The 18,288-nt window shown below is 50.6% G+C and overlaps 9 protein-coding genes across 9 annotated transcripts; 5 read left to right on the top strand and 4 right to left on the bottom strand.

Moving 5' to 3' along the window:
• Positions 1-695: 695 nt before the first annotated feature.
• Positions 696-1,668, bottom strand: Z518_11105 (uncharacterized protein; the record flags this gene model as incomplete). Its single annotated transcript, XM_013411375.1, has 2 exons — positions 696-1,546; positions 1,596-1,668. The coding sequence occupies 2 exons, from the start codon at positions 1,666-1,668 to the stop codon at positions 696-698; spliced, it is 924 nt and encodes a 307-aa protein (XP_013266829.1).
• Positions 1,669-2,000: 332 nt separating this feature from the next.
• Z518_11104 (uncharacterized protein) lies at positions 2,001-3,457 on the top strand (the record flags this gene model as incomplete). The annotated part of the gene is made up of 3 exons (XM_013411374.1): positions 2,001-2,076; positions 2,802-3,169; positions 3,239-3,457. 3 exons carry the CDS (start codon positions 2,001-2,003, stop codon positions 3,455-3,457), a joined length of 663 nt encoding a protein of 220 aa, XP_013266828.1.
• Positions 3,458-3,503: 46 nt separating this feature from the next.
• On the top strand, positions 3,504-4,358 carry Z518_11103 (uncharacterized protein; the record flags this gene model as incomplete). Its single annotated transcript, XM_013411373.1, has 1 exon — positions 3,504-4,358. The coding sequence occupies one exon, from the start codon at positions 3,504-3,506 to the stop codon at positions 4,356-4,358; it is 855 nt and encodes a 284-aa protein (XP_013266827.1).
• A 1,698-nt stretch (positions 4,359-6,056) lies between these two features.
• Positions 6,057-7,209, bottom strand: Z518_11102 (uncharacterized protein; the record flags this gene model as incomplete). Its single annotated transcript, XM_013411372.1, has 2 exons — positions 6,057-7,114; positions 7,170-7,209. The coding sequence occupies 2 exons, from the start codon at positions 7,207-7,209 to the stop codon at positions 6,057-6,059; spliced, it is 1,098 nt and encodes a 365-aa protein (XP_013266826.1).
• A 486-nt stretch (positions 7,210-7,695) lies between these two features.
• Positions 7,696-8,890, top strand: Z518_11101 (uncharacterized protein; the record flags this gene model as incomplete). Its single annotated transcript, XM_013411371.1, has 4 exons — positions 7,696-8,019; positions 8,122-8,201; positions 8,244-8,472; positions 8,516-8,890. The coding sequence occupies 4 exons, from the start codon at positions 7,696-7,698 to the stop codon at positions 8,888-8,890; spliced, it is 1,008 nt and encodes a 335-aa protein (XP_013266825.1).
• A 236-nt stretch (positions 8,891-9,126) lies between these two features.
• Positions 9,127-10,401, bottom strand: Z518_11100 (uncharacterized protein; the record flags this gene model as incomplete). The annotated part of the gene is made up of 2 exons (XM_013411370.1): positions 9,127-10,269; positions 10,327-10,401. 2 exons carry the CDS (start codon positions 10,399-10,401, stop codon positions 9,127-9,129), a joined length of 1,218 nt encoding a protein of 405 aa, XP_013266824.1.
• A 588-nt stretch (positions 10,402-10,989) lies between these two features.
• Positions 10,990-14,241, top strand: Z518_11099 (uncharacterized protein; the record flags this gene model as incomplete). Its single annotated transcript, XM_013411369.1, has 3 exons — positions 10,990-12,039; positions 12,381-13,230; positions 13,289-14,241. The coding sequence occupies 3 exons, from the start codon at positions 10,990-10,992 to the stop codon at positions 14,239-14,241; spliced, it is 2,853 nt and encodes a 950-aa protein (XP_013266823.1).
• A 112-nt stretch (positions 14,242-14,353) lies between these two features.
• Z518_11098 (uncharacterized protein) lies at positions 14,354-15,601 on the bottom strand (the record flags this gene model as incomplete). The annotated part of the gene is made up of 1 exon (XM_013411368.1): positions 14,354-15,601. The coding sequence occupies one exon, from the start codon at positions 15,599-15,601 to the stop codon at positions 14,354-14,356; it is 1,248 nt and encodes a 415-aa protein (XP_013266822.1).
• Positions 15,602-16,298: 697 nt separating this feature from the next.
• On the top strand, positions 16,299-17,798 carry Z518_11097 (uncharacterized protein; the record flags this gene model as incomplete). The annotated part of the gene is made up of 1 exon (XM_013411367.1): positions 16,299-17,798. The coding sequence occupies one exon, from the start codon at positions 16,299-16,301 to the stop codon at positions 17,796-17,798; it is 1,500 nt and encodes a 499-aa protein (XP_013266821.1).
• Positions 17,799-18,288: the final 490 nt, after the last annotated feature.

The raw sequence follows: 18,288 nt of genomic DNA, 5'->3' as shown, positions 1-18,288 counted from the left end.
TTCCCTTATGACTAAGCCCCTCCCCGCTTGGCGGCCCTTTCTTCCTTCCCCTCACTCTTCTATTTGGGATCCTGGTGGTCCCAATATGGCCGCCTCTCTAATCTGCTCTACCTCCCATTCCTTGTTCGTTTCATCTAGTGGGAGGGTTAAAGTGGCTTCGGCGAACGACAAAAAGTCCTCCACCACTGTCAAAACATTCTGGACCAGCCAAATATTTGACAACTGCCACTCTGGAGCCGTACGACGCCCCTGGAGTCCCCAAACGGATGCGTCACAGCTAGGGAATGACTTCAAAGCAATTGAAGAGCAAAAGTGAACGAAAAAGTCAGATGAAGACCTTCCCCGGGGGGGAAGAGGCAAATGAATATAGTACTGCACAATACTACAAATTCATGCATGCAGTTGATTCAATTCTTTGTGTGGTATGCCCATGCTTTCGTGACCTGCTTGATTGAATCCAGCAGGCACTTTCAGCCGTATGCACTCTCGTTCGGAACATCAAAACTTTATTTCGAGTTTTGTTGTATCGACACTACAGAGAAGATCGAATCTGAAAACCTTCAAAACTGCATTCGCTGATGCGCACCGGATTTTTGAGGAGCAATATAGTCCTACAGGATACAAGTTGACCCATTTATGTCCATCAGTCTTGCAAAATACGATATTTTAGTCTTCTCTTGACAAGAATAGGCCTTTTACCTTCGTGTGTTGCTTATCCTTGCTCTCCTCCATGCCATGTTCTGTCTCCAGTCTGTTCTTAGCGTAATTTCCTTCTCAAAAAATGAGAGTGTGAAGGCCACCCCGGCAAACACAATCGAGATCTCCCACACTCGCTTCAGAGCGTCCGAATATACTCTGATCAATGTCTTCAGTGATTGGGTCTCCAAAAGACTTGACGAAGTGGCTGGAAGCATACTGATACGCTCGACCATGAGATAGTATGTCCTGCACAGCTGGGTCGGTGATACGGTAGGAGAGCTGTTTGAATCGATTGTTAAAGATAGCTGCAGGAATGGAGATGTCCCCGATGGCTCCGAATGATCGTGTAAAGGACCACGCTGCAGTCGTGGCAGCTTGGTCGCTCTCTGGTAGGCATGCTTGCGCTGCTGATAGAAATGTGTTGAGAATCCAGCTTCTCCTCTGCCCGCGACCATCGAAATGATTACCCATGTGGCAATGTTGCTGTTCTCGTCCAGGAGTGTCATCAGACCAAGACCAAGTGTAGAAACTGCAAAGTCAAAGGTATGGAAGGGTTTGTATCTGTCGACTTTCGTGAGAAAAAGGACGGCAACAATGGCGGTAGACACAGCGATGACGATGATTGGGATAAGATAGACACCGCTTGGGGTCGGTGAAGATAGCAACACCGCCGGGAAATAGACTGGTAAGAAGAACAACATCCAGTAAAGGAGTGCCGAATTCAGCAATGTGACCGTAAAGGCAATTGCAGGGGAGGGACGAGTTGGCTCGTTGACCCATGAGGTCGTTTCGTAGACCTTAAAAATGCCCAGTTCCACCAAGCCAATGACAAGTGTGAAATCATACTCTAGTCAGCCAGTCGTATTTTGCGCCGCCGTGTGTGAGTGCATATAAACCCGACACAGTCGAGCCGATCAGAAGCACGTTGCCGACGTAATCAATGCGTTTCATCATTTGGACGAACGGCATCTCCTTGTCTTACTTGACCTGAAGAAAGGCAAATACCATACCCATGGCGATATCGTCAACAGGCAAATTGAGATAGAACACTTTGGCGAGTATTTGTCAGTGTTGATGTTGCAGTCGGAGTCTTTGACAGTGCAGATACGTACTCATCCCCAAGTTGTACGGTCGACAATCGCTCCTCCAACCAGAGGCCGATGGCCATCCCGATGAAAGACGCGGAAAGAACGATGGCAATGTAATTACCTCGTTCTCGCAATGGCACTATATCGGAAACGATAACGTCGATAATCATACTGATGGCGCCGCTACCAATGCCCTAGATCGCGCGTCCGGCAATGAGGGTTGCACCAGCCAGTCCACTGCCAAAGACGAAGAACGCGACGATCGCCATGGTCAGCCATCTGTGCCCAAGTATGTTTGTCAATTGGCCGAACAATGGTTGCACCGCGGCACTGTAACAGAAGAGATCAGTTATTATCTTGACGTATCTGGTTGCAAAAGCTGCCACATCTCGTCCAATCCATACTGACTTGCATGAAGACAGAAATCTGAAGAGTGCGATAGTTCCCTAACTGAAACCCATCCAATTGGAGACCAGGCAGCACCTCTGCCCAATGAACGACTCTATTCGCCGTTGTCGCCTAGATGAGGGGGTTGATGCGCAGACGTGTCTTGCTGCAGTCGGCGCGCAGATGCTTCAAAATTGCAACCATATTTTGTAGCCAATCGCGATATAGACGAAGCAGCGAGACCCTGAGCCGCTTTGAGAATGGAAACGGCATAAAATGAGGCCCTGCATTCGGTGCAGATAAGTTTCTTGATCGCTCACGTATGATCATCAAAGATTGACAACATGAACAGAAAAGGCACTTGAAATGTAAGCAGAGATCACTCGCTACCTCTCCGTGTTGGATCTGAGATTTGAAGGTGATTATGACCCAACCATTTGTCGCCGTTGTCAGAACAGTGGAATCATATGTGATCGCGTGTACCCCAAGATAAGATTTCGAAAGATGCCCAAATGTGATGCCCAAATCCGCTTTCATAAAGACCAACCATAGGTGAACACGAATGGTGAGCCCCACGGAGAATAGAATTGGGGCCTTCATGACAGTTCGTTGACAGATCTGCTCCAGGAGCTCTCAAATACGTGGATGAGACGAAGCTGATCGTCGCAAACTATGGTAATATCGACGACGAGACTGATGAGGCAGAGATTGGTGCTGCAGACGGTGGTGATGATGTCTTGGAAACTGAGGGCGGTCCAGACTCCCAGGAAGCACCATACGACGGCTTTCTATCATTGACGGACGCCAGGACCATATCAATCGGTAGCCTGCCAGCCCGCGATATAACTGGCAAACGCGCTTTACAGAGCGAACAAGAAAATAGGAGGCAAGCACATTTCCCGCCAATGGATCAATGGTCCAGTTCGAGTTTGCACTCGCCTATGCACGACGAGACTTCGCCTGACGACATCAACCCGAGGCCTCCCGGTTGGATGGTACGTGGGCCAGGGACAGAAAACATGTTCGAAGATTCAATTGATGCGCAGCTGACTATGTACGACAAGCCTCGACCAGCGAACGACCTGACCCGAACTTCCTTCCCCCGAGATCGAGCAATCCTCCTGAGATATTTCGTCCAAGAGCTTTCCCTCTGGTTCGACATCTGCGATCCTCAGAGACACTTTGGGCAGATAGTCCCTCGAAGAGCTCGGACACCACCGACGCTTTCTCAATACCATTTGCACAGCATCCGCCAGGCATCTTGTACGCTTGCAGAAGCATAAAAATGTTAATGGTGTCCTTGAGTGGAACGGGGTCGCGTTGCCCCACATGGGACTCGACACCGCGTTAGAATACCAGAATGAATGCATTCGAGACCTCCTGAGATGCAGTATAGATCCTGAGCAAATTCAGAATGTCGACCTGCTGGCCGCATCCATCATTCTTCGGACCGACGAGGAAATGGATACTCGGTGCCACGAGGGCAGGACTGATAAAGAGCTGTTTCTTCGAGTCACAGGCGCTTTCATGGAAGCACAGACCCCTCTCGCCGCCGCGGTGCCGCACAGCCCGCCACAGCCCTATGAGGCCCTGGTGTCCAAAGATTTCGAACCTCTTACAGCGGCATCCGATGTCGTAGGCGAGAAAACCCACCTTGAAGCTAGTATGCATGGCGTATACTCCACTAGTAACCAACAAGTTCTTCCGGCAATTCCAACTTCACAAGGTTCCGAGGCAGAGGGACTTCGGGAAGCCTGCTTTTGGATCGCACTGCGACAAGAGATTCATGCTTCTTTCATGAGTCAGCGAGCTTTCACCTTCACGCTCTCAAAGTTCGATTCGTTCCGAAACCTTTCGCCAACAAGCGACGCGGTTTGGGCAGATCGCATTGTCATTTTCCATGCAGACGTCCTTGAGTATTGTTATCCTTTGCTGCCAAACACCGGCATGTATCACGACAGATGGCACAAGCTAAAAAGTCAAGCAACATGTCTGGAGTTCTCACTATCAAGCTCATTCCATCCCATTTATTTCCAGGGAGGCGATCCCGACCGTGGACAACGTCTTCCAGAGATATGGTACTTGGACACCTGTCATGTAACAGCTGCTACATACATCGAACTTACCAAAATATTGCTGGCCGCTTTGACCCAGAACGACCGAAGTTCGGTAGTGGGTACCTAGCTAGTCAACGAGAAGTGATGTCGATATCGAAGACCGCTTGTATGAAGCTCTGTGGCATCGCACTGAGTAACAAGCAGGCACCGCCTATCCATCTTAACGCTTGCGCAGCAGTCATGTTGTGTGGGGAATACTTCGAGGACGATAAACATCGGGAGGCACTTGTTTGGTTCCTGAGGAGGATTGAGGAGGATCTCGCTTACCCTACTGAGAATTTGGTGGCGAAGCTGACCCAAGGTTGGACTAGCTGATGAAATATCTGTCATTCATGCCCGTTGGCTCAGACGCCGAACAAATTGTATAGCTTCGACGATCCACCTTGCTTCCGGAGCTAGCCCGAGAACTTGGGTGTTATGGATCGTCCGCACTAGGTGTTCGAGTCCCGCAAGGGTTTGCTGATAAGCGGGATAAGTGTGGTAAGCAGATCACTGTACAGAGGGAGTCGATGTACGTGAACAAGACTGTTCCTAAGATGGTAAAACTTGTAATAATAACAAAGTTGACTACGCCTCTCTCAATGCGGATTGGATTTTCAGACCTGAGATACATACTTGCTCCATGGTGAGCGTCAGAGCACGTCACGTGATCCAGCCTTGCCAGCGAGGCTGTATATCCGGGAAACCTTCCATTCTTATCCTGTCCACTCACGCTAACCCCTTTTTAGCCGTATATCACTATTCCGTACCACCCCTTTCCCAGAGCCTCGTAAATCCTTATTCCGTACACTCATTGACAAGGCTGTTGCTGTAGAGGTCTCCCAGCAAGGTAGTTTCAGCTAGTCGGGGTGTCTTCCAATCATGTTGACGACACGTCTTTTGCTCAACATACATTCCTGCCGCTATCGAGCACCTCAATCACACCCAAGCCTCAATCCCCCAACAACTCCCCGGGGGCCCCGGCAAGATTAAGTACCTTTCAGTACTTTTCTCACCTACAGAACTCAGTTTGGTGCCTTAGCACAGTCCACAGACTTTCATCCAGTCACGCCCGAGATTGACAACGATGCGTCTTCCGATACAGCTCCAAGCGAGCCCCCGCCTTCCATTGAGAGTATCCCTGCAAATTGACCAATTAGATCAAGGCACAGAGGTTTTGGACATATCGAGTGCACGGACTGAAGGTTGATGTACGGAATAAGGATTGTGTACGGACTAGTAAGAGTGGTGTACTAATTAGTAAATCCCGTTCGTAAAGCTGGGGTTTGTTGGCGAGGCTGGTCAACAGGCGACAAGCCTGTATGACAATTATTTGAGGTCAGCATCCCGCTTGTTAGGAAGTCCTTGAAGCTTTCTCAGACTTTCCTGCAGCGCTTTACCGCCGGATCTTCCTGACATATCTGCAATCTAGATGCTGCCAACCCCAAGGGAGAATACACAATGCTCAAGCAGTTAGCCCTTCGAAACTGAAACACTTTTTGACCTACCCAAGGTTCGCTGCCAACGGAATTTTGAATGTGTGTTGAACTTGACGAGACTAATGAATTTGTAGCACTGCTTTAAAGCAGAAGAGTACAGGAATTCAAGAACATTCTTAGCAAGTCACTTTCACTCTAGTTGCCCGTGACCCTGGAAAGATCAACGACGAAGGAGGTAACAAGCCCTTTCCCGCCTCCTCGAGCTCTCTTTCTCAGCTTGAGAACTTGTGATCTGGTATACTGCCGTGTCAAATGCTTCCCTAGCCACGGTCCTGCAGTTGAGCACTCTATTCATCATCTTGCGGGTATCTTGTCCCACCTTGCTCTCGCGCCAAGTCCATTATCTCCATCACGCGCACCGACTCGGCTAATGGCATAATCATGCTTTCCTTTCTCCCTGCGGCGATGTCGAGAGCGGTATCGTCTGCCTCATAGACAAATCCAAGGCCGATTCTAGGGAAGTCGTATCTCTTTCCTTGAGGTTTCTTCACTGTACCAAGGCTGGAATTCCCTTCTCTTTTAGGGTAGACGGTGAATGAAAGAGGCATAGACCCAACTTGGCCTTCGACTTCGACAAAGCCTTGGGTGCCCTCGACCCGACAGATAATATCAGGGTCCCCATTTGTCACCGTTGAGCAGGTCACAATGCCATGTCGCCCCGTCGAAGGGTATTGTAAAAGCATACTGGTGGTGATATCAATCCCGCCCTGGTGAGTTTGGACTGCGAGCACCGAAGGTCTTTCCGATCGGTGCGGCGCGCCGGGGTCTAGGGTTAGGACTGCCCAGGTAAGGGAGTAGATGCCCATATCGAGAAAGCAGCCAGCGCCGAGTCGAAGGTCCTTGTACCTCGACGCTTCCGGCAGAACTTCCAAGTTTACCTCCTGCCCGAAGTCGACCCACATACGGTACACGTCGCCTATCGCCTTTTCCTCGTGCAGCAATTTTCGTAGTTTTGCGACGAGCGGTCGATGGCGTAACCACATTGCCTCATGTAGATACACGCCCTTCTTCTTCGCCGCATCAACCACCTCACGGGCTTCTCGAGCATTCAATGTGAACGCCTTTTCGCACAGGACGTTTTTCCCCGCGGCGATAGCATCGAGGCAGTTTTTCTTATGGAACGCGTGCGGAGTCCCAATGTAGACGCAATCGACGTTCTTGTCTGCGTAGACTTCTTCATATGAAGCGTACAACGTTGGTGATGCCTTGGAGCAATGTTTGGCGGCAAAATCCTTGCACTTTTCTATGGAGGACCCGCCAATGCATTGAATGACATGCTTGGCTTTGGCGTCCGGCCGGTCGAGGAGGAGGTCATCAACGAACCAAGATGACACCAGGCCAGTAGCTGGAGAAGATCAGAGAACATATAGCTCGGTTATGCTGAAGGATCGCCGGCTTACCTACAATGCCCCAGCGTATGGTGGGTACGGTGTCGGCCATAGTGATAAGGTCGGTAGGTTCCTCAAACTGTATGATGTGCCCGCCGGCTTCATCGAATCGATATATAAACCCTCATACCGTTCTACAGTTACCGACCAGATATATGCATCCATGGGGATAGTCTGCCCGTTCTGAGTTGAATAGGTGGATATCGCTTAGGTGTCGCTTGTGAATCTTAGATTGCCGGCTTGGGGGCTTGGTCCAAAAGGGGAAGTTTTGAGGTATTTTCAAAGGGAAAATTGCCGGCGGGAATTTACTCGATGTTGCGCTGTTCCGGTCCAAGGCCTTTTCTGTTCTAGATCGGGGACGGTCCGACATCCTGTTATGGGGGTTAAAACACGTGTGCTATAAGAGCATCGCGACATTCACCGGTTCGACTTGTCGCCTTCGAAGTCAAGCCTACGCTCGAAAAAGATCGTCACTGTGAGGGATTTTCACGACGACGCGATGTCGACACTTTTCAATATAACGACCCTCCCGCCCAAGATGGGCAAGAAGCTCAACATTGCAGTTGCCGGCCTTGGTCGCATGAGAAAACGACACGTCCTGACGCTGTCCACACGAGTGGCTCGCGCAAACGTCGTCGCCGTATGCAGTACATGGGAGCCAGAGCTGGAATGGGCACGGGACGCGTACAAAGACACCAATATCACCTTGTATGACTCCTACGATGCCATGGTTGAGCATCCCGGACTCGAAGCTGTCTGGATCTCGTCCAGAGCCAACGTCCATGCACAACAGACTCTGAAGGCCATCCAAAAGAGATTGCATGTCCTCTGTGAAAAGCCGCTAAGCACCGATATTGAAGAGGTACGTCCGTATTTTGCTCCAAATCGTCCCCGTCATGTCCGCTTTCAGTCCATCCGGCTTTCGCGTGCTGCAGCTCACGCGACTAGCTTTTCCATACCACAGGCTGAGCACGTGGTCTCCGTTGCCGAAGCTCGCCCCGACCTCAAAGTCATGGCCGGCTATTCTCGTCGTTTTGATGCCTCGTAACGAACCGTGAAAGAAGAGCTCACTTCTGCTGTGGGAAGACCATTCATGGTCCGGAGCACGACTTGTGACCTAATTGATAATACGGGTTTCTTTGTCAAGTACGCTGCACTTAACGGAGGCATGTTTGTGGATGCCGCAATCCACGATATTGATCTATCTCTGTACTTCATGGGCGAGGATCTGGTTCCCAAGTCGTGCTTTGCAATCGGCACAATTGCACACCACCCCGAGCTTCGAGATTTGCAAGACGTTGATAACGGTGTCGGGGTGCGGAGGTAATATGGCATACTTTTACTGCTCGCGGACTCAGGCACACGGGCACGACGTCGCCACGGAGATCGTGGGTACCGAGGGAAAGATGAGCATCAACCTCGTCCCCGCGGTGGACAAGGTTGTATATGCGAATAAGAGTGGCTGGGGTCACAAAGTTGAGCCGGAGTATTGGGAAAGATTTACGGATGCATTCGCTTTGGAGGCAAATGAATTTGTTGACTGCATCCTAGATGAAAAGCCCACCCCTGTCGGCCTAGATATTGGACTTAAAGGTCTCAAGATCGGGTGGGCACTGCAGGAGAGTCTGCTAACGGGGACGGTGGTGAAGTTTGATGAGAAGTTCAATCGAATTTGCCAAGCGGCTGAAGGGATGGGAAAGTTCAAAACGCCGCTTGTTGGCCCCAAGCAATGAACGGCACAGCAATGACATGACAAGTCAAATAGTTTGAGCAAGAATGCTGGGGCAGGAAGACAAAAGATCAGGGCTAGTATAGGCATCCCCAGCTGCCTAATATATTTGGTTAAGCCCTTCCCTGGAATCCTTTGATAGAACAGAAGAGCCTTTTCACACTTTAACGGGGGTTAAGGGTGCGGACGGAAACATTTCGCCAAAGGGGAAAGGCTCGACGGATTCCCAATTCATGCTCGTTATTTGGCAGACATTGACCTCTTCGTCAAGACAGCCGAGTTCTCGTCTAGCTTACTCCAGTCATGCGCATCAAAGCATGCTTGTCGACTCATCTGGACCGCCCAACTAGTCCTCGTTCTCATTTCTTCCTCGAATTTGTCCATAGCTTCTTGCTGTGATTTTCCCTCCTTGTATATAGATTTCAAAGCCTGGCAGAGATGATAGGCGTCAAGCATGCCATGATTCGCCGCCTCGCCTCGATACATTGTCATCGCATGAGCAGCGTCCCCAATCAACGTTACTTGGCCTTGACGATTGTCCCAGTCCAGGCATGGCCAATCGGCGAGTTTGATCTCGAGCACAGCCGCGTCCGAAGGTATGGACTCAATGGCATCTTTTAGTACGGGGGCAAAAACTGCGGCCCGCTTTTTCATGTCTCGGAGTCTGTCCGTGTTGTTGGATTTGACCTCATCCTCGGGGCCTTTCACTGGCCAGGAGAGATTGATTTGAACACGATACCGTTCGTTCGCCGTGCCTGCTGTGCCGTTGATCTCGGGGACCTCCAGCATGGAAACCCACATGAAACATGAAGTATCTGGGTGACAGCCCTGGAAAAGTAAAGGATCTAGAGACCGTAGCGGTTGCACCTGGTCTTTGGTCATGTCGACACCAGAGCCGACGAATCGAATCGGGAGTTGATTGTTGCGGTAGTTGTCTGGACACAGGAACTTGCGGACCGTCGAATTGCTGCCCTCCGCCCCTACCAACAAAGTCCCCGAGGCCGCGGTGCCGTCTTCAAATACTGCTCTCACACCCTGACCACCATCACCAGGTTCCACCCTGATCAGCCGTTGTGACCATCGGACATGCTCGTGGACTCCCTTCAGCAAAACCGCTCGTAATTTCTCTCGATTCACTCTGCGTCGGTCAGATGGCGGGATCCGGAACTTCGTTTCGCAATTTGAAAGGTTGAGGAAAAGGAAATTGCCACTGTCATTGCGCCCAATAGCCGGATCAACTTGAACAGCATTCACGTCTTCCAGAACTTCTGGTCCAATCAATTCCTCCAGGTAAGGCAGCGCCCAGTGAACTGTGATTGCCCAGCCTTGTCCTCTCGTTGATACACTCTCATCGCGTTCAAAAATCCGAAACGGGATCCCTTCCTGATGATGCATTAGATCTAGGAACCCTTCAGAACGAGCAAGTGATTTTTGACGCACCCTTTTGAGGCCATGGGCTAGAGTCAGGCCGACAACACCGGCGCCAACGATTATCACTTCCTGTCGTTGGGCCATTTTGGAATACCCGTGTGATGAAATTGGGTGATGAAATCAAAATATTGACGCAGAGATTGCTTTTCAGCGACCCAGTCAGGACTTTGTATGTTGAATGACATTCGCATGGCGGCGAGGTCGATTCAATCATAAAGCCAGGAACACGGCCTCGCGAGAGCCGCGGTGGCCTACATTCCACTTTGCGAAGGCTCTGCCGCAGCCGATATCTAACGCAGCTATATCAGACGAAATCTTTGAAGCGATAGTCCATATTGATTCAGGCCAATCTTTGTCGGAGATGCACGACCTCTGTCGGCCCCAGATCCGAAATACTGTATCACGCTAGAGCTGCAGCCGTCGGAAAACATTCATTTCGCCTCTCTATCCTCCAGGTCTCCGCCGCCTCTCCCGAAAGATGCACCAAAAGTGTTTGACGAGCTGTGGTTAACAAATTCTCCAACGGCCGTGTCGTTGTGATGTCGACCTATGATACTACAAATTCTAGAATCAAGAGATGAGCTGGAGCTGGTAAGATCTTGATTGATAGGAATTCCAGTAGTTATTGACACCAGTGTCTTACTCAATTTGCGTCTCCTCCTCTGGCACAAGATGCCTGCGACCGTTTCTCAGCCCAGTAGCCATCATGAGGCTCTCAATCCCATTCATCCTGACATGCTAGACCGTCTCGACCCGACCTTCGTCGACCTCTACAATGAACATGTTGCGAACATCCCTAACAAGCCCATTGATCTTGCCTTCCTTCGATCCAAGTACTCGGTCCTTTATTCATATGGCACCGGACCAGCTCCAGATGTCGGACGCATATACGACTCCAAAATCCCAGTGGATGGGGGCGTTGAACTAGATATACGTATATATGAGCCTTCTTCACCAGGACCGTGGCCCGGACACGTCGATTTCCATGGTGGGGGATGGGGATTGGGGGATTTAGACACGGAATCGCACATCTGCAGACATATCTGCCACAAGGCAAATGTTGTTGTTATTGATGTCGCCTATCGCCTTGTGCCAGAAAATCCTTTCCCCACCGGCATTGAAGATTCATTCGCAGCCGTTAAGTATATCTTCGAGCACGGAGCGGAAAGATTCAATATCAAGCCGAGCATTTCATTGGGCGGGGTATCCGCAGGAGCCAATATTGCCCTCGTATGTGCACATTGGGCGCGGGATGCAAAGATTCCCGTGAAACTAGTGGCTACCGGCACACCAACAATCGATGACCTCTCGACGTACTCATCACCTTCCGAGTCACCCTTCAAGTCGATGCAAGAGAATCAATTTGCTCCTACGTTGAACTGGGCACGACTGGCCTGGTTCGACAAGCTCAAGTGGAGCTCCTTGTCAACTGATCCCGCCATCGAGAAGAAGCAACGTGAACGAATTGGCTGGGTGAAAAACCTGCTCGATGCTCCCAACTTCAAGGAATTACCGAGGACCGTTATTTACACGGCCGGTGCGGATCCTCTGAGGGATGAAGGCGAAGCCTACGCTATGAAGCTCGTCGAGAATGGTGTTGAGGTCGTGCTGAAGCGATTCCCGGGAGTGCCACACCCTTTCATGCATATGGATGGTGCTCTCTGGCAAGCCTCACAGTTTATCGACATGACATCCAAAGAGATACGCGTGGCGCACGAGGGGGTATAGTGCTGGCGATTCTATTTTGTGATAGTAGGGTAACAGGGTGTCCACATACAAATGAACATGAAGTCTTTCCCACCGTCTCCCCACTAGTTGATTCCCTCTCCTTCTCGATGTATGGTCCTCAGCACAGGTATCCAATTGGAGCTTTGTAACACGATGTCTTCCCCGCAATTTCGGATCGCGTCGCGCGGATGAATACTTAGCACAATGTTCGAGATAAGAGCACCAATCCAACGTGTTACTGATAATGAGGACGACAGATCCGAGTCCAGACTTCAGACTATCGTCCTTTCTTTTTGAGCTGATTCCTTCTATCATCCAACTTCAACCTTTGCAAGTCCGAATATGTCTTGTCGCAGAAGATCACTACCCCTCTCATCGCTCGAATGGATTCCCAGATGAACCGGCGCACTGTGTGTTCTCGGTGTGCCAAAATCAAACAGGCATGTGACGGAAGCTCGCCTTGCTCTCGCTGTAAACGTCTAGACGTTGCCTGCGAACCCAATCTCAATGGAACCCGCGCGGCCGACGGAGGCAGCCTCTCCTTGAAGCCAGTTAAAATCACCAGAACTCACGCTGGGTGTCTGACCTGTAAGAAACGGAAAAGAAAATGTGATGAATTGCGGCCCAAATGCTCGGATTGCCGAAGACTCTGCCTCGAATGCAATTATCTCACCACCCAAGCGTCTGAAGTGCGGCGCCACTCGAATCCTTCCCAATCAATCACCACTGGCAACTCTGCGGGAAGAAGAACAGAAATTTCTTTGGATGCTCACACCCCGAACGATGGCAGTCTCGATTTTGATCTCCCCTTTCTCGACGAAACGGCCGACACTAGCAGTTGGGGCGACTGGACCGACTGGTGGCCGATCACGTCCCAGGCTCAAATGGCCGATTACTCTGGAATCACGCCCTCGCCCAATCCGGGCCTGTCGCTGTTGATGCTCTCGACGGCACCAGACATCGCAACAGATGAAGACAAGTCCCTCCTCAACCACTACATGAGAGTGGTAGCGGGAGTGCTGTCACGACGTGACGATCATCGATCCAATCCTTATCTTTCAAAGGTTCTTCCCATGGCATTCTCAAATCAGCTGGTGATGGATGCCGTGCTCGCTCTCAGTGCCAATCATTGGAAGAAATTACAACCGACTGTGTGGAAACGGGGCACCATACATCAGACAAATGGTAAAAGCTCCGGAATAAATCTCTACTCACCACTTCCGTGCTAACGCTTCTCTGGCAGCCTTGCAGTCACTCGCGAAGCTATTGCCTCACATCGAAAACGATTCCGCTGATGCAGCACTCTCCGCCACTCTCTTGCTTTGCATGATTGAATTGTTTGACGGTACGTCATCGCACTGGAAATTCCACCTCGACGGTGCTCGCCGTCTTCTCTCGGCTTTCGAGCGAAAATCCGGCTGGTCGCAGCGGACCGAATTCAGGACATTTTATCGCCAGCTCTACCATTATCTTGATTCTGCAACGACGATATCCACCTGCCACCCCCCATTACTGGAAGTGCCCAAAGATGAGCCCGAAAGGGACGGGACCTCGAATGCATCTTCTCCCCGGTACAATGTGGATGATGAAGAAGCACTTTATGGTGTTCCAAAGTCACTGTTTCATTTCGTGGACAAAATCAATGGTCTGGCTTATCAACGCAAATTCCGCGATGACCCTGTGTTTGAAAATATGTTTCGCGCCTCTGCCACAAGCCTACAAAAGGAACTAGAGCAATGGGCTCATAGTCATAGGCTAGATGAACCACCATCGCATTGGCCTGGCTCCTCTCAAGACACCGCTGCACATTATGCGGCCACTGCGTTCGAACAGGCATTACAGCTCCGCTTGCACCAGGTGGTGAACGGGTATTCCTTGGAGCACGGCAAGGTGAAGCAGTGTGTCACTCATATCCTTGACGCCATCCAGGAAATACGCTATGGCAGTCCTCTGGAGAGCAGTCTCGTATTTCCCCTCGTTATGGCGGGAAGCAGTTGCGACACCCAATCCGAAAGACTGATTATTAGAGATAGATTTTTGATCATGGAAAGGACGCTGGGATTCCGTTACATCTATACGGCCCACGAATTGGTTCAGCGAGTCTGGAAGCAGCGCGATTCATACGGACGAGCTGATAAGGACGTCAACTGGGCTGCTATACGGTACTTCGAGATTCCCGGGCTTGCTCTCGTCTAAAACAAAATCATGGCCATTTTCCAGCAGCTCCACGGCCAGATCGAATCCCCCAACGCCACGGCAACCATTCAGTCACAAATATCGCTTGAAAGTGTCGATTTAAATTACACAATCATTCATGAAGATGATCGGCCAGCTGCGCAACATGCTCGTGCATATTATACCCGCATATTTCTTCAATTGTCAGCTTTCCCGGTCGATCCTTGGAGCTGCTCCATCCGATCCTTTCACTGAGGTCGGTTCGGGCACGAGCACTCGCCGACTGCACTCGGGTGGCACGCTCTTTGCGGACCAACTCGTACAACTTGAGTTTGTCCGGCACGCTGAAGTGGCTATAGTTGGAACTGAAGATTATTCCCAACGCACCAGCATCCTCGATCGCCATGCATGCTCCTTGACTCTGATCCGGCACCATGGGATGAGCTGCATCGCCCAATAACGCACAGTTACCGACAACCCATCGCGGATATGGCTCGTGATTGTACAGCCGCCACATCTTGATGTCCTCGGCGTTCATGAAAAGTTGGTGCAATTTAGGATCCAGCCCCGGAAATGTTGCGACCAAATTTTCTGGTGTGGACGATAAATTCCAACCATCTTCCCGTATATCGTTGAGCTCGGCCGGGTAGAAGCAGTAGCAGGAAACGACATTGTTGTCCGAACATGCGGACAAGACAATTTTGTTAATGCCATATCCTCCCCAGAATTCGATCGCATTGTTGTTCAGATATTCTTCGAGGCCGAGTTCTCGCAATCGATCCGCACGTATGGTGCAGCGATAACAACAAGACGTTGAGGCGACAAACTTCGGAGTGACGCCGAGCTGCGGCCGTATGAGTGATCGAATACCGTCGGCCGCGATGATCACGTCGGCGGTAGCCTTCTTCCCGTTCTCAAAGACAATCACACCGGTCTCGGGATCAACTTCGATTGCTTTGTGCCAAATTTCAAGCTTGCACGGTCTTCCTTTACCAGCTTCTTGCACTGCGGTTTGTTTGAGCAGATTGTGCAGATCGATTCGGTGGAAATTGTTATAATCGGTGCCGAATTTTGCGCGGTAGTCTCCCAGGTCATAAGTGTTCGTGACTTCACCGGTCGCCCAATCGTGCATAATGAGCGACCTTAAAATGACGGGTTTCGCTGCTTTGATATCGACGTCCCATTCTTGCAACAAGCGGGACCCATTGGAAGCCACCGAGAGGGATGCGCCAACCTCGCCGCCAAAATCGTACCGCTCGTATATGGTGACATTATGCCCCTGGCGACGAAGGGCGACAGCAGCTGAGAGACCCCCCAGCCCCGAGCCAATTATAGCGACATCATAGATGTTCTGCTGGTCTGGAGAGATTACTCTGGGCATTTTGGTGGTAACTGATTGTCCAGAATGGTATGATCCAATTTGGTGGGGGGGGGAGAACACACAGATATCCCGAATGGAAATACTTTAGTATTCGCAGGAGGACATGAAGAAATGAACGCAGCCTTTATCCGAATCACAACCCGCCTCTGCGCCTGGCGTGAAGCATCTTTTGATTTTTCGGAGACAGTCTCATTCCCATTGTGTACACATTTGTTTCGGCCTTCCTCTGGCAGAGCGTCAAAGAGGTCGCGAGTAAAAAGTGAATGGCGAAGCTGATGACCCCTGCCTCCTTTGCGACGGTTCTCTCCTTACCATCCAATCACCATTTTACCGTCGATAGTTGCCCTCGGAGCGGTCGTTTGCGACGGGTGCATGGAATCGACCCCTTCTCGAATTTTCATTGGCTCGTCGCTTGATAAGGAAGTCGAGTCTGCCCACATCTTCTCTTGAATTTGACCTGGGCTATCATGGCAGGCTTATATCGATCTGCTCACGGCACTCATACTGTCTTGACGTATAGACGTGGTGCAGGCTTTCCTGTGAGAAACAGGCTGGATGATATATTGACCATCAATCCCTCTTGCACATTCTCAATCAATTCACGATCCTCGCCGCATCCCGTCTTAGATATCTTTCTTCTCTACCTTTCAAACCTCCGTAACAGGGCCTGTCTTCCCTCGGAATCTCCTCCTTTCCCATGGACTCATCCAAAGAAATGAAGACCAACACCTCCGACGTGACGTCTCCCCAGGACCTCGAGGCTATCCCCAGCAAAACAGTTGGGGAGGTATGGCCTGTTGTCGGCCAGGATTCCAAACTTCTTCGCAGGATCGATTGGCGAATCGTTCCTATCATGTTCGCCTGCTACTTTCTGCAATTCCTCGACAAGGTCCTTATCAACTACGCCAATGTCATGGGCCTCCCGAAAGACTTGGGTCTCCAGGGTAATGATTTCTCTTGGATGGCGACCGCCTTCTTCATCGGCTTTGCCGTCTCTGAGTTCCCTCAAGGCTACCTCCTGCAAAAATTCCCACTGGCCAAAGTCCTCGGTTTGAACGTCTTGTGCTGGGGCATCACCATCTGCTGCTCAGCAGCAGCTCAGAATTTCGCCGGTATGGTGGCCCTGCGAACACTCCTGGGCTGCTTTGAGGCTGTCATCAGCCCAGCTTTGGTCATGTCCACCTCCCAGTGGTATACCAAACGTGAATCTGGCCCCAGATACGGTGTCTGGTATTGCGGTCTAGGAGCTGGCCAGATTATCGGTGGACTGGTCTCATTCGCCGCTCAACATGGTGCCAAAAATGCGGGATTTCGTGGTTGGAGAATCATGATGGTGTCCATCGGGGTGTTCAATATTGCCGTCGCCTGCATCGTTCTTACATTCCTCCCCGACAGCGTTGAAAGCGCCCGCTTCCTGACTGCAGAGGAGAAACAATCGATCCACCGCAAATTAGTCCTCGATCAAGCCGGCAATGGTGCGAAGGTTTTCCGTCTGGCTTCCCTGTGGGAAATCTTCCTCGACTTACAAGTCTGGCTCTTGTTTCTCCTGACAATCCTGATCGTCATTCCCAGTGGTGTCATTACCACATTTTCCGCCACGCTGATTCGAGGTTTCGGATATGATTCCAAGCAGTCTGCACTGTTGAACATGCCATCAGGCATAGTAAGCATCGCGTCAACATTGCTCTGCACCTTTGCCATTCTCCGCGGGTTTCCACGCTGGCTGAGTATCATCCTACTTCTGATTCCGACTGTCATTGGCGCTGGTCTGATGTCATTTATATCCGCAGACAATCAACCTGGTAAACTCGCAGGAATCTACTTGATCAATACAATTGTGGCACCCCTTGCCATTATCTACACTTGGGTCGGTGCGAACACGGCCGGTTATACGAAACGTGTGGCCTCAAACGCAGCCATCGCCGTGTCTTTCAGTGTCGCAAACATCATCGGACCTCAGACATTCCAGGCAAAGGATGCCCCTGACTACATCCCTGCGAAGATTACTATCTTTGCCGTCGCCGGCGGAGCCATGGCTGTCTCGGTGTTGTTGAGATTGTTGTATGGGTTCAGGAATCGACGAACGGCGAAGAATCGATGGGCACAGTTACAAGGACTTTCGATGGGAGCAGTCGAAGCCAATATTGAACAGGATCAGACTGATTGTAAGAACCCGGCATTTGTGTATGTGTATTAACTATTTGATTATATGTGGACTGGAGAACATAATTCTCCCTTGAGAAATCCCTTGTTGTCGGTGTGCAACGGAAATCTGAAAACCTAGTTTTCCTGAGTAGCAAAATCCAATTTTTCTTCTCTCTCTCTTTTTTTTTTCCCTCCACCCTACACCCAGTTGAACACAAGAGAGGAAATCTGCATTTTCAGTCACAAAATGTTTCCATAAGATCTCGGACAGTCTGGTCTGGACGCCTCTCCCTATGGCAAGAGCAGTCCTTCTCGTCTCAGCTGGTGTCTCCTTCACATTCAAGTTTGAAATTACTATCTTCGAAATGAAGTACCTCTTGAATTCACCGTAACCAGAACTGGCCTTCGCACTGCACTCAGCGTCCACCTGATTGCTTTCAGCCTTGTCGGACTTAGTGTTCAGCGGATCGGTGAATCCTGATTCGCTGACCTGCATTTTGCGACGGGTGCATAAAACTACCAGCCCCCTCCCATTCCCTGCT

Source organism: Rhinocladiella mackenziei (genome assembly GCF_000835555.1).
Source record: "Rhinocladiella mackenziei CBS 650.93 unplaced genomic scaffold supercont1.11, whole genome shotgun sequence".
Taxonomy (NCBI): Eukaryota; Fungi; Ascomycota; class Eurotiomycetes; order Chaetothyriales; family Herpotrichiellaceae; genus Rhinocladiella; species Rhinocladiella mackenziei.
Note: the sequence above shows the minus strand (reverse complement) of the source record. Positions and strands in the feature narration are given on the sequence as shown.